The sequence below is a fragment of the Diprion similis genome, chromosome 7 (genome assembly GCF_021155765.1).
Source record: "Diprion similis isolate iyDipSimi1 chromosome 7, iyDipSimi1.1, whole genome shotgun sequence".
Classification (NCBI taxonomy): Eukaryota; Metazoa; Arthropoda; class Insecta; order Hymenoptera; family Diprionidae; genus Diprion; species Diprion similis.
In genome coordinates, this window is record NC_060111.1 from 5,155,776 (window position 1) to 5,170,532 (window position 14,757).

Sequence of the window (14,757 nt, forward strand, 5' to 3'; positions counted from 1 at the left end):
AAGCATAGCGGTAATTCTCTCAAACGATCCTTGGTATATATTCTGATATTATTATTGCTTCAGACGCTCAAGGTACACGTGAGATACCAGGATGAGCATGATAATGGGAAATTTGAGTAAAACGCAAAATTGTTCTAACGTCGACAGTCGTTAGGTTTCGCATCGCATAAATGACGATTAATCAAACCAGTACTTTATCAAACGAAATTAATCATCTTTATCAAATAAATCTCGTAGCACGTACACACACTGCAGATGCCAGACGGATATAAACCTTCGATAACATTCTAAGGGTGATTGAAAATCTATGTAACTATCAAACACTTGACTTGAACGCTTTTCGTCTTGATGTCTTTTATCTATTTACATGGTGAATCATATCTAGATTAAATACCCGTTATAGGAGTTTTCATAGTGTAAAGAATGGTTCATCAGTTGTTATATTTCATGGTTCAAGTAGTTGAGAAATCTCAGGAGACAACGAAGTACTTGTTATTCGATGTTCATATATATTGGTAATAAAATCAAAGTTAGGAGTATGTATAGCAAATTTACACAAATTTGAAGACGGCAAAGACACTGTTGCTTAAGTGAATAAGAAGATGAATGGTTCAACAGCCCCAAGATTAACGGGTTCATCAAACATGTATTTAGTTAAATTGCTATATCGACCATGATATCAAAATATCGTGAATGAAATTACGCCCCGCGGTTGATTGAAAGGTAGTCGAGGTGCAATGGAGAGACTACTTCTTAGACTCCAGAGTTGGTGGAGATCCAGCTGCGGTAGGAAGCGACCTCGGTGTATACACCGGGCCATCCAGCGCGGGCACATCCGTTACCCCAGGAAACGACACCAGCGAGACGTCCGCTGATGGCGAGGGGACCACCAGAGTCACCCTGGCAGGCGTCCTTGCCTCCCTTAGGATACGCGGCACAGATTTGACCATCGGGAAGTCCTCCCCAGACGCTGTAGGCGCTGTTGCATTCAGTCTTGGAAATAACGGGGACAGAGACAGTCTGGAGAGTTCTGGAAGCCCTGCCTCCCTCGGTAAGAGTACCCCATCCGGTTATGACAGCGACAGAACCGACGGCGGCTTCTTCGTCAACGGCGTACAGAGAGATGGGTTGACGGGTGGAGTCCAGGGTGAGGGCTGATGCCAGTTGGAGCAGAGCGATGTCGTTGATCGGAATTCCCCATCTGTTTGAACTGTAGCTTGCGTGGTTCACCACTGAACTGAGTGATGTACGGCTGCCGCCAATGCTGGAGACGGTGGAACCGGCGCGAACGGTGAACCATCTTCTGGGGTAAACCATGCAGTGAGCAGCGGTCAAGATCCAGGTCTCGGAGATGATGGCACCACCGCAAATGTGCGAGCCGAAGACCTGGAGAGATACCTGGTAGGGTACTTCAGTGATGTCGACATCCTCACCACCAACGATGCGACCAGTCGGGCTTACCTTGCCAGTTTGGAACGAAGCATTTACAGCTGAAATAGAGAGGATACTGATCAATAAGTGGAGAATATGCTTTGGCTCTTGGTAATGATGCGGGTTTCGTAAATTTGAGCAGCGAATATAATCCTCATAACCAGTGTAAGGTATGAAATACATATTTTTTGGAAAACTTTGTATTAAACATGTGTACGGGTGTCAGGCACTCACAGGCAACAGCCACGAGGGCAACCAGAACGGCAATCTTGATCATCCTCAGACTGAAATAATGTGTTCGTTGGTTTCAAAAATGCGACTGACGGTTGACTTTTATATTTAGCTATATTTATACGGTATGAATACAAATTTTGTCTGAACTACGTAGGAACTTGTCTGATTGAACATGATTAAATCGACTCATGAGTTTGGAATGATAACTGAGATATTCGTGCTTGTCTGCAGGTAGGAATTCAGGTGACAATGTGCCGCGTATAATTAGAGGATTTAAACTTCACTCTTATTCTGACACTTGATCGATCAGATATGATTACATCAGACACTGTGATCGTGAGTTTTGATCTTGAAGAGAGATGAGATTAACGTGACGGTATATTAGGCTCCGGCATCTGAAACTTTGAGGCAATTCTCATTCTGGTTATAGAATCCTGAACATATTTTTCGCTGGAGGTTCGTGAAATAATCATTGTTTCATTCGACGTTGCATAATCTCGTACACATTTATGATTGATTCGTCGTATCAAAAAATTGTGGAAAAAAATGTTGCAACCGACGTTGAATTTATTTAACCCCACGTGAGGAGAAAGCAAGAAGAACCGCGCAAGGGCATCGTCGTCGGCCATGTTATACAATTTTATCGTTCGTTCAATGGCTAATGAGTGGGTATCCATGTGTCTGTTCAAATGGCCGGTAAATCCAGCCCCGAAGAAACGCTAGTAAATCTCTTTAATCAGCTGGAGTCCCAGGGTAACTCTTCCTTAGGGTCTAACTCATTTTGCTCCGTAAAGCACGACCCAGACAATAATTATCGCAGCTGCTATCCTAGCTGATATGTGCTTCCCCCGCAGAGAAAGATCGCGGTAGGAAATTACATTATTTTCCTCTGTTGGATTAGGGAGAGAGAGAGATACGGACAAATGGTATTTTTAGCTCCTTTTAACCCATATTACTTTACTAGCTTGCTCGACATCTAACAAGTCATTCTCAGTGTTTATTACTAGTTTCATGGTATAGTATACAGAAACAAATGAAGCCAGTCGAGAACCACTGACTCATGTGCGGATGGTGAAAAACACATAAGATTGGACTCTTGGCGAAGTTCGTATTACGATGTACTACATGAAATGTTTCAGGTGACAAAATAATAGCTTGATTCAATTACCACCACGTTGCAGATTAGACTGGATACAGAAACCTAGGTCTGGATTAAACCACCCAAGTTAATTTACAGAACTTACGGTGAATTGCTACGATTTATAACAAAACACCATATTTTATTACACAGTGTTAGTAATACTTAGTAGTAAAAATACTCCGAAGGTAGAGATTGGAAGTGGCAAAAACGTTGTGAATTTCGAGCTAGTTTAAAAAAATTTCATTCGGGATCCAAACCTTTCACACTTATTGAAAATGAACTTGGAAAATAGAAAGTAGTACGAGTTTATTAAAACTAATGTTTTCTCAAATAATTTGGATTTCGGTTACGGAGCTGCAACGTCGATTCTTAGACTCCAGAGGTCTCGGTGATCCAGGTTCGGTAGGCAGCGACTTCGGTATAGACACCAGGGAATCCGACAGCGCCGCATTGGAACGTCCACGAAACGATACCTGCAAGGCGTCCATGAACGGCAACGGGGCTACCAGTATCACCCTGACAAGCTCCCAGACCACCATCAGTCCAAGCGGCGCATATGTGGTTGTCTTCAATCCCCCCGATACTGGCGTACGCTGCGGTGCAATCATCCTGAGAGATGATGGGCACGGCAATGGCCTGGAGGGTGGTGGAGTAGGCGCCATGGTTGGAGATCGCACCCCATCCAGTGACGATGGCGGGGGCACCAACGACTGTTGGTTCGCTCAGTTCATACAGTGAGATCGCAGCCTGAGTGGAGTCGAAGACGATGCTGCTGCTCAGCTGGATGAGGGCGATGTCGTTCACGGGGTACCAGTAGGCGTTCGAACCAAAGCTCGGGTGCAGGATCGTCGCTGCAGCCTGGGTGACGGTGCCACCACTGTTGGAGAGGGCGGATCCGGTGCGGACCGTGTACCAGGTCCACGGGAAAGGCAGGCATTCTGCGGCGGTAAGGATCCAGGTCTCAGAGATTATGCTGCCACCACACCAGTGGGTACCCAAAGCGAGAATCGAAACCTGGTAAGGCGTCTCTTCGATGGTGGTCGCCGCTCCGCCGACTATGCGATGGGTCGGGTTGAGCTCACGGGTGCGGAGCAAAGGAACTGCGCCTGGTAAACGAGCGACAGTCTTAAGTGTGGACCAGAAATTAAGATTAGGGAGGAGACCGGACTGTTATTCCCACTTCAAGGAAAAAGTGGAACCAATTTTGGTTACGGAATTCATCAGTTCCGAAAACATCACCCGCAGCACCGTGGTGCAAGAAAGTTATAGAAATTGTGGGTAACTGCCGAACTCCGTAAGCGAAATTTGGTCTACATTTACAAAAAGAGTTCACATAAGGCTTCTTACTGATTTTGCTTCCTGATCTAGACTTTCAAGAAGCGATTGGTTACAGCTCACTTACGGGAAACTTTGTCAACTTGAGGTTTTATAGTTATCGTTTGATTACTTACCGACTGTGGCAGCAGCCAGTGCGAATAAAAATGTAAACTTGATCATCGCCCAATCGAGTTTACTGTTTGCGTGAATTTGAAGCTTGAAACTGGCCTGATAATCATTGACGGCTCTTTTTATAGTATTTAGGCCTCAAGTTTATCGCGATCAAGGAAGCACGTATTTGATTAAATGCGATCAGTTCGGTGATCTTCAACCTGCCGCAACATTGTATTAACGTGCTGGGTACTTGTAGTGGCTTTACGTGACGTGGCTTAACTCGTGCTCAAAATGATATACCGGCCAATTTCTACCTCCAACTCCTCTTGTGTTACCTTTCTCATCATCGACTCGTCACGTGCCAATTGCAAACGCAATGATTCATGTGCGGGGAGGGGGGTTCCAATCGCGAATGTTCTCCTCAACTATTTTAGAAACACCATTGCTAATCAAGACCTGGAAAAACTCGAATTTGGTTTAACTAAGGCTTGAGTATTATTTCACCGATTCGAGAGTCACTTGTAATACAAGTTTTCACCTGGATTGCGTTGCAATTCCCACTGCAATGGAAAATCTTCCGCTATGTCGGACTTTGACAGGTACTAAGATAAATTTGGACACAGAATTTGTGCTTTCTAGGCAGAACTGATACGAATCTTATTTTTTGATTATCGCGTCCGATAATAATTCCCCACGAGCTTGAATCATGTTCAAACTTCAATCTTTTTCGTTTACCTAAGTTGGCGGTTTTTAAAAGTCAAAATAATTTTATTTGACGTTTTGGTCCGAAGAAAAAGACCATCTTCAGAGTGAAAGAAAATTTTTTATGACAACACAAAGAAATTCGTATAAAATTGGCATGCCCAAAAATTGATTAAAAAATTTTTGTTGCAACTTGCATTTTTTGACATATGTGTATATACATGGACAACCTAGTGAAGGCACTATGTCTCTCTGTATCGAATAGGATGCTCATTTTGTGTACGCATACTCAACTTTTTAAACTTTCACTTGTTTGACTAATGTAAATTGCATTCCATGTATTACATGGAATTTCGCGAACCGCAATAGATTTATTTTTAACAAGGGTTTTGTGTTTTCCCAAATCAAATAGAAAGGCTTGACCCGAAAATATTGTTAATCAACACCAAAGTCCAAGATTATCCATAATTCGAACTGGACATGGGCATATCTACAGATATCATCATCTTAGCGTTCTTCTGCTGACGATTCGTTTCAGTTAAAGGTGCTGTCGAAAGTGGATGAAAGAAAAGAAAAAGAAACGGTCGAATAAGTTCATCAGAAATGTTTTGGTCAATTTAATACATTTCTTTTGATAGTACAAAATCGAGAATGAAATCAGCTGAGAGTCTGCTCCTCAGACTCCAGAGTTCTTAGTGATCCAGTCGCGGTAGTAAGCAACCTCGGTGTAAACACCGGGCCATCCCGCCTCGGCACATCCGTTACCCCAGGTAACGATACCTGCCAGAACACCATCGATAGTCAAAGGGCCACCAGAGTCACCTGTGCAAGCGTCGCGGCCTCCCTCAGGATACCCGGCGCAGATTTCGCCGTAAGGAAGTCCTCCCCAGGTGATGTAGGAGGCGTTGCAGTCAGACTTGGAGATGATTGAGACATTCACAGCCTGGAGGAAGGGTTGAGAGTGGCCTCCTTCAGTGAGGGAACCCCATCCGCTGACGACAGCCTGAGCACCAGCAACGGCTTCTTCGTCCTGTTCGTATAGAGAAATACTGGCGCAGGTGGAGTCCAGGGTGAGATTTTCCTTCAACTCGACCAGAGCAATGTCGTCGATGCCGAATCCATACTCGCTATTCAATGAGTAATTCTCGTGGATCATGTAAGAGGCAAAGGAGATGACGCTACCGCCACTGGTGGACAGAGATGATCCAGCGCGAATTGTATACCAAGATATTGGGTATTCCATGCAGTGAGCAGCGGTCAAGATCCAGTTCTCGGATATGATGGAACCACCGCAGATGTTAGAGCCGTTCAGCTGGATAGATACCTGGTAGGGTACTTCATCGATGGTCACATTCTTTCCACCTATGATACGGCTCACGGGGCTTAGCTTATTCAGGATGGAACTCGGGGCCACAACTGAAACACGGATGTCGAGGCTTTTGCGAATTGGAAAATAGTTGCTGGTAAAAGTAATTTTCATTCAGGATTACCGCAGACCGGGGCTAGTTGTGGGGACACGACAAATATCTCTCGAAGGATAATCAGAGTCACAGAAAGATTTTAAGCTTTTTCGCACTTGGAAAGTTTTCCTTTCGTGAAGCAGTTCTAATGGCATTTACTTGATTGATGGTGAATTTTTAATTACAATTGAAGAATGTTCTCCGTAAGATGTTTACGGAGGTTTGCTGACTTACCAGCGGTAGCCACAAGAACGAACAGGATCACAATTTTCATCATCTTCACGATGATATCAGTGTTTCGAAGTCTCGATGAGAGTTGATTTATGACTGTTGGGTCGCTCGTTTTATACTATTCAGGCTATAAACTTATCACCATTATCTCAGTACTTACAATGCAATCTAGCGTGATTAAATATCGTTTTAATTAATCTTGAATAGTCGATTAAAAATCTGAACATTCTCCGATATTCAGCACCATATTCTCGTGAAGATTGGATAACATCAGACTTCATCTGTGCTTTAATCGTTGTGGTTATATTTAGTGATTTTGAAGTACATACTACATGAAGTCACCGAAATAAAGTTCGTGAATCTTTTCAATGAGATGGAATCCTCAGAGTCCAAACTCATTCTGCTTTGGTATCTAGCGTAGCAAGTAGTTTGTTCTATAGATACCAGAATCCTCCGCAATATAATCATGATGCCACTGTGTCAAGGACATCGATTCTTTCATACAAAAATTGACGTCGCAATTTACAGTGTGAGACGATTTTGCTCTTGATCAACCTGAATCTTTGTATCGATGACGTGCACAAAGGTAAATGAAACAGAAAAAATTCAATTTCATAGAAATGGTTGCCGTATTCATATGAAAGTTGACGATGACGCCCTAAACTGACCTTCGCGTTTCAGTCAAGAAGATTTTGACACTCACGGTTGAACTACTGCTCCCCAAAGTTCGGAGATCAGAACTTCACAGGAATTCGGATATGAGTTGCTGCACCCACGAGGGTTGAATACTAGGGTGTCCTAAAAAATTCACAAAATTATACCACGCAATCTCGACGAATTGCACATCCTCGAAATCTAACTATTTTTGCATTCAGAGGAAGTGCAATTCGTCTAGATTTACTGGTATCGTGATGTAAATTTTTTTTACAGATAGTAGCACTAATGCTCACTAAAACCTGACAGTTACAGATTTTTTCAAATGTTATTACTCTTGTAACAAAATACATACCGAGGAAACAAGTTTTTCCCATGTTATTTCCATAAGAAACTTCAACCACGAAGCGGACTATCCCAGAGTTGACGTAGAAATCTGAAAAAATTAGGCAATTGTTTTCGAATTATTTGAAGTCGATTTGGGGGGTGGCGTGGCAAAAGTTCTTCAACACCCTAAATGAGGGATACTACGATACCTTAGTGAACACAATGGCTCCTAAACTTGATTGACTTGGCTCTACATATACCATTTGAATGCAATTAATTCTGCTTTCGTGTACTTACCGTGGTATTCAAAAAACATGCTAAATAGATGATGGCTTGATTGACGTGGTCCAGCTTGTCCTTTAAGTAAGACCAGTAAATTGGCCAATCACCAGCTGGCTGGTGATTACAACTAATAAGGAACCCTAGGTAGTTCGCCCTTTCCGATTTTGATCTAGTTCACATATGTTGTAGTACATCGAAAACTAATTCACACGCATATCTTTTTATCTGCTGATAAATGGTCTAGTGGGGTGAAAATTACCCCAGAGATGGACACGCAACGGGGTGATTCCTTGATGCACTTGATGAATTTGAATGAAATCAATGCTGAAATGTTTATATTTATTCATGATTAAAACATTACTATCGGCGTATCTCAGCACCTGAGTTCGTTTCCTGTCTCTGGTCGCGTTGACTACAACATATATGATCTGAATCCAAATCAGACGGGACGACCTACCTAAGGTTCCTTGTAAGTTTAGCCACTATTAACCGAATTTAACTTCTTTAATTTGTAAATGTTGTTTCAGCAGCGTTAATTGTAAAATCATTTCACCGGATTTTCCTTTATATGAGGTTGCGTAAATATGAGGTGATTTCTAGAACTTTCTGCTATATTTTTATTGGTATTACAACATCGGGAATGAAATGAAACTTCGTAATCAATCGGAAGGCTGGCCAGGTGCAGTTGATAGTCTGCTTCTTAGACTCCAGAGTTCTCGCTGATCCAGTCGCGGTAGTAAGCGACTTCGGTGTAAGCACCGGGCCATCCAGCTCGGGCGCATCCGTTACCCCAGGAAACGACACCAGCAAGTACATCATCGATCGCAAGAGGACCGCCAGAGTCACCCTGGCAAGCATCCTTGCCTCCGTCAGTGTAAGCGGCGCAGATTTGACCGTCGGGAATTCCTCCGTAGACGCTGTAGGCACTGCTGCAGTCAGCCTTGGAGATAATTGGGACCTCGACGATCTGGAGGACGGTGGAAGCGCTGCCTCCCTCGGTGGTGGTGCCCCATCCGGTGATGACGGCGGTAGCACCAACTTCGGCTTCCTGGTCCTGATCGTACAAAGTAATGGCGGCGCGGGTTGAGTCCAGGGTGAGAGCTGACTCCAATTTCATCAGAGCAATGTCGTTGATCGGGATTCCATAGCTGTTTGATGCGTAGTCGCTATGGCTGATGATGGAGGAAACGGAGGTTACGCTACCGCCGCTGTTGGAGTTGGTGGATCCAGCACGGATGGTGAACCAGGAACTGGGGTAGACTATGCAGTGAGCAGCGGTCAGGATCCAGGTGTCGGAAATAATGGCGCCACCGCAAATGCTGGAGCCGAAAATCTGGAGAGATACCTGGTAGGGCACTTCAGTGATGTCGACATCCTCACCACCAACGATACGGCCGGTTGGGCTCAGCGAATTCAGGAGAGACCTGGGGGACGCAGCTAGAACACAGATTTGCGAGCTTTCGTGAAACGGTGGACAGTCGTTGAGTTATGGTATTTTCATTTGGTCATATGTTTTTTAGGGTTGAATATCTGAGACAGATTCGAAGGAACGAATGATCAAAGGTGTAAGAAATTTTCAAGCACTTCCGCACGTAAAAAGCAGAGCGAAGGTGATTTACTTCGAAAAAATTTTTATTTTTATTGAAAAGTATTCTCCACAAGATTGTTACTTACCAGCAACAGCCACGAGGGCGAGCAGGACCGAAACTTTCAGCATTCTTGGAACCGTGCTGGATGCTTTGGCTTCTGAAGTCTGGATGGAAGTTGGTTCTCATCCAGCCGTTAACTCTTTTTATAATATTGTGGCAACGAATTTATCACGATCATCTAAATACGTGTTCCGCGATTGAGTCCGATTGAATATCTTTTTTAATTAATCTTGCGCAGTCAATTAGAATAAAGGACTTTTCGCTGATTCTTATCTCCGTATCCGTTGAAAGATTGGATAGGTTCAGATTTCAACTACGTTCTAATCGTTATTCTCAGAATTTCCGGTTTTTATTTCAATCTGGATCCCAACAAGATCTAATTGATTTCGATGCACTTGGCATTTGGGTGACTATACTGTCGGACGCGATCAGACGAAAGATTCAGTAATCACTAGGTTGCCATAACTCGGCGTTGCGATTTGGCTATCAAGAGAAAGTGCATCTTAAATTTTACGAGTATCATTTCATACATATTTTGCACTCTACTTTTTATGGTTTTATTCGATTTCAATTTAATTATTCCATAAAGTGTCTTCTTGGCATTCGTATACCTACAAATAATTGTTACAAAAGGTAGATGCATTCCATATGGAGGAAATATTCCAAGTGTATATTGTGTATCAAAAGGTAAGAAAAATAGATACGGCTCATGCCGCAAGTCACGATTGCTTAGATATCACTCATTGGCAGGTGTCACATATGATTCTTTAATAACGCACGTGTCGAAAGTTTGATTTGAAAAGCTCTGATGGTGCCACTGCCAGTGAGTTGAATCAATGTTAGGCAATTTACACTCAATTAAACAGTGCGTGAAATTTAATTATTCGAAAGTGCATATGCACCAACGAAAGCCATGATGTCGAAGAGTATTTCAGGCGTGTGCTCGAGTTTAAATTCTTGCCACATTACTTACCAAGTTTAATAGAATCACATCCGCACTTCCACAGTGAATCGAGAATCTAATGAACTACGTTTTACAGTAGGAGCAGATGTTGGGCAAATTGAGATTCTAACTACATTCTAGGCCATCATATATTGAGAATAAACGATGATCCAAAACTTTATTTGTCTTCTGCTACAATGTCGATCACGTTTTTCATGGCATTCAATCGAGACGTGTTACGTGATATCGAAGAGATGATGAGTAATTCTTTATCACTGATCATTTTTGGTTCGGAGAACCATCCATGATGGCGCTACTTATACTACAGCTTTGATAAAAACATAACCGCAATAGGTGGCGACTAAGATGGAAATTTCACCAAGTTTTAACCTTCTAAGACTTACCGTTCGCCAGGGATACCACATTAGAGTTTATCATTTTGACCTGACTGAGGTTAAAATACGAATTATTGTCGTGTTGTTATCAGCATAAAAAAATAACGAGAAAATATGCGTCTTAAATTATGTGAAAAACTCTTACCTTTTCGAACATATTATTCATTTTTGGACAACTTTTCAAAATGTGTTTAGCGACTTCAGAGCGATTCAGGTGAGTTCGTAACCTGGTGGAGAGTTGTACAACCCACACTTGATTTGCTTTGTTGGTGACTTTGGATCTACTTAACTCTGCTAGTTTGTCGGTACCTTGTTTTTTTACTGCTGTAATTACTGGCAGGTGTCGAAACTTGTCTGTGACAAAATGTGTGGCAATTAATTGCGTAAATTAGATGTGACCTTGGTAGGGTGAGTGATGTAATAGATATTCTACTCAATTCGATTGCACTTTGTGGAAGCTGGATGGGCAAGAAATTCTTTAATGAAACTGAAGGGCCAGAGAAAGATTTGCAAAATGAAGTTGTCAAACACGGAATCTCGTGTCATTGAAGAAAATGAAGCATGTTGGATAATTATTCGATTTGCAATGAAACAGTTGCCAATAAGCATAGTAAGGTGGATGAAGGGATTTATCGGTACCTTAAAGTGTAACTGCTCTGTAAAGTCAGAGACAGGAAGTCTATCAAGACTGCCTGGACATGCATGGATATCGCTTCACCGACATCGATTTAATTGGAATGTACGTCCTTTTACGAAGGTGTATTGATAGGTATATGGGATGATGAATGGATTTTCGGAAAAATTTTCATTTGAATTGCTTTATTTTCGTTGATATTACAAGTTCAGGAATGACGTAGAGCCTCACAGTTGATTAGAGGGTAGAGAAGTCCAGTTAAGCGAGTGCTTCTTAGATTCCAGAGTTGGTGGAGATCCAGCTGCGGTAGGAAGCGACCTCGGTGTATACACCGGGCCATCCAGCGCGGGCACATCCGTTACCCCAGGAAACGACACCAGCGAGACGTCCGCTGATGGCGAGGGGACCACCAGAGTCGCCTTGGCAGGCGTCCATGCCTCCCTCAGGAACAGCGGCACAGATCTGGCCGTCGGGAAGTCCTCCCCAGATGCTGTAGGCGGAGCTGCAGTCAGACTTGGAGACAATTGGGACGGTGACGGTCTGGAGGACGACTGGAGAACTGCCTCCCTCGGTGAGGGCACCCCATCCGGTGATGACGGCGGAAGCACCGACAACGGCTTCCTCGTTGGCGTTGTACAGAGAAATGGCGGCACGGGTGGATCCCAGGGAGACGGCGCTGCTCAGACGGATGAGAGCAATGTCGTTGATTGGGATTCCCCATCTGTTCGAGCTGTAGCTGGCGTGGTTGATGACGGAGGCGAACGAGGTCGTGCTACCGCCGCTGTTGGAAAGGGTGGATCCAGAGCGGATGGTGAACCAGGAAGTGGGGTAGACCATGCAGTGAGCAGCGGTCAAGACCCAGGTGTCGGAGATGAGGGCACCACCACAGATGTGGGAGCCGAAGACCTGGAGAGATACCTGGTAGGGTACTTCATCGATGGAGGTAGCGACACCACCGACGATACGCCCGGTGGGGCTCAGCTCGTTCAGGCGGGACACGGGCTCCGCAACTGAAACACAAATGGTCAGGTTATTGTTGCACGGTCAACGCTCGCTGGTCCGTGAAACTTCCAGTCAGGCACGTACTACTTCAATGTTGAATACTTCCCAGATAATGAAAAAAAATTAATTCAAGTGACACGGGGCTGCTCTTCTAACTCGAACTTGGAAAGTTTTTCTCCCGCGAAGCAGAGCGAACACCATTTATTTGGTGGATGGAATTTAATTGCGATTGAAAAATTTTCTCCACACGATGTGGAAGAGGGTTGGTTAGCTTACTCACCAGCGGCAGCCACGAGGGCAAACAGGATCGCAACTTTCATCATCTTCAGAACCGCGCTTGATGCTTCGATTTCTGAAATCCGGATGGGAGTTGTTTAACATTTGTCTGCCGGCTCTTTTTATACCATTCTGGCTATAATTTTATCACGATTACCTGAATCTACACCACGTGATTGCGTGTTATTAAATATTTTTTTCAATTAATCTCGTCCGGTCAATCAAACAAACGAACGCCTTACTGATTCTTATCTTTATATATCAGTCCCAAGATTGGGTAAGCTCAGATTTCATCAGTCCTCCAATTCTGGCAGTCATAATTAACGATTTTATATGCAGACGCATCAATATCTAATCATTTTCCGTAGACTTGATACTTCAGAGTTATGTACACCACGATTACTTGCTGTCCGCTGCTCGACAGGTACAGTACCGGACACAGCAAACGGGGGATTCAGTCACTTTTTTCAATCGATAGTACTGTAGACCAAGTCAAACTTTTCGAGTTAGCCTTTTCCATTCTTGGCAGTTTTTTCATGAATTCGTCCTCTCCCGGAAAACGCTTTTCCGAAGTTTGTCCTTTTGGTTTCTCAGTCAAGACTTTCTCTGGTACCCATACATCTCTGTTGTGAATCTGATATAAATTGAAAGATTGGGTTCCTTGTGCAGCTGGTACAGTTCGTGTTTGCATTTTATTCTCCAGAATCCCCTGTCGCAACCTTCTACTCTGAAAGCTATCCAGTAGCCATGGAATAGTAGTGATTGTTTAGGCTATGTTTTTCTAAAATGGTACCACATGGATGAGTGTCTTTTAGAGCCGTAATTTTGTTTTTCTGAAAACGTTTCTCGACTTCATGACGGATAGTAGTGAGAAAAAGGTGCGATTTGCTACGGCTCTTCGCTTCGTAACTCTCTTTGTCTCTTCGTTGTTTGTTATAAGTTCTGGTAATAATCCTAGTTAGGTGAACCGTTTTGTCACCTCAAAGTTATAATATTCCAGATGAATATCTCGCTCTAAACCGTTTCTTTGTTTCTATAATTTTGCACATTAAATTTGATCTCATCTTCCAGAATTCTAATAATGTTGAATGGTATGGTATTCTAGCCTTACCCAACTTTGAGGTAGAAGTCCTCATCTTTAAAATCAGCTCCGCCTTTAGTTTGCATGTGTGAGATGATAATGGATAGTTGAAAATACTTCATATTCTTTCTTACACGTACTAAATTGTTGTACTGCTGACGATTAAAGGACCTAACCAGGTTTGGATGTGAAATTTACCCCTTAATCAAATCGGCTTAGTCATATATAAACTTGCTGTTAGTCCCAAAATAACAAGTTTGACTAAATTTGAACCAACTATCCTGTCCTAGGCTTTAAACCAACAGAAACGTGATTTTCAATTGTTATACGATTTGGACAACACTTTCGCTTTGAAAATTATTTAAAAAATCATCATTTTTTCAAATACTTGTGTTTTTCTAAGGGATTTTTATCAATTTTTTCGGTGCCAAATTTGAGCTGTAAAAAATTTGTTGAGGTTCAAATTGCTGATTACTGATGGAATTCGTAAAGCGATATCATTTACATTTTCAATTTCTCCACAGAAGTCCGGCATTGCTGAAAAAAAGTTTTAAAATGTTGTCTTGAACCCGTTTCGCATGAAAGTGACCAAGCTAGTTTTTGGACATATTTTGGTTTCACCAGTTTTCCAAACAATTCTAAATACTCTAATATTTACTCAATGATTTATCGAATCGAGAATTGGTTATATCTCATTTCAGCTGGTATAACTTCTCCATTTTATAAAACATATGAGGATGTCGTGAGGCAACGTATAGTCTGCTCATTCCTCGTTATTATCATTATTGATAACAGGATCAATCGACTTGTGTAGTCTCAAAAACTTCACTTAATTTCTCTGCGAGATATTGATCAGCTAGCTGGAAATACTGAAATTGTCTTCA

The 14,757-nt window shown here is 42.7% G+C and overlaps 5 protein-coding genes across 5 annotated transcripts; all 5 read right to left on the reverse strand.

Annotated features, from left to right (window-relative positions):
* Positions 1-672: 672 nt before the first annotated feature.
* On the reverse strand, positions 673-1,771 carry LOC124408365 (trypsin-1-like). Its single transcript, XM_046885257.1, has 2 exons — positions 1,666-1,771; positions 673-1,490 (listed from the first exon to the last, which is right to left on the reverse strand). The coding sequence occupies exons 1-2, from the start codon at positions 1,706-1,708 to the stop codon at positions 754-756; spliced, it is 780 nt and encodes a 259-aa protein (XP_046741213.1). The 5' UTR covers positions 1,709-1,771; the 3' UTR covers positions 673-753.
* Positions 1,772-3,111: 1,340 nt separating this feature from the next.
* LOC124408360 (trypsin-3-like) lies at positions 3,112-4,349 on the reverse strand. Its single transcript, XM_046885250.1, has 2 exons — positions 4,258-4,349; positions 3,112-3,912 (listed from the first exon to the last, which is right to left on the reverse strand). Exons 1-2 carry the CDS (start codon positions 4,301-4,303, stop codon positions 3,176-3,178), a joined length of 783 nt encoding a protein of 260 aa, XP_046741206.1. The 5' UTR covers positions 4,304-4,349; the 3' UTR covers positions 3,112-3,175.
* Positions 4,350-5,601: 1,252 nt separating this feature from the next.
* Positions 5,602-6,738, reverse strand: LOC124408361 (trypsin-1-like). Its single transcript, XM_046885251.1, has 2 exons — positions 6,634-6,738; positions 5,602-6,355 (listed from the first exon to the last, which is right to left on the reverse strand). Exons 1-2 carry the CDS (start codon positions 6,674-6,676, stop codon positions 5,616-5,618), a joined length of 783 nt encoding a protein of 260 aa, XP_046741207.1. The 5' UTR covers positions 6,677-6,738; the 3' UTR covers positions 5,602-5,615.
* Positions 6,739-8,498: 1,760 nt separating this feature from the next.
* On the reverse strand, positions 8,499-10,508 carry LOC124407941 (trypsin-1-like). The gene is made up of 3 exons (XM_046884553.1): positions 10,449-10,508; positions 10,361-10,395; positions 8,499-9,212 (listed from the first exon to the last, which is right to left on the reverse strand). Exons 1-3 carry the CDS (start codon positions 10,506-10,508, stop codon positions 8,594-8,596), a joined length of 714 nt encoding a protein of 237 aa, XP_046740509.1. The 3' UTR covers positions 8,499-8,593.
* A 1,171-nt stretch (positions 10,509-11,679) lies between these two features.
* Positions 11,680-12,921, reverse strand: LOC124408362 (trypsin delta-like). Its single transcript, XM_046885252.1, has 2 exons — positions 12,797-12,921; positions 11,680-12,524 (listed from the first exon to the last, which is right to left on the reverse strand). The coding sequence occupies exons 1-2, from the start codon at positions 12,837-12,839 to the stop codon at positions 11,788-11,790; spliced, it is 780 nt and encodes a 259-aa protein (XP_046741208.1). The 5' UTR covers positions 12,840-12,921; the 3' UTR covers positions 11,680-11,787.
* Positions 12,922-14,757: the final 1,836 nt, after the last annotated feature.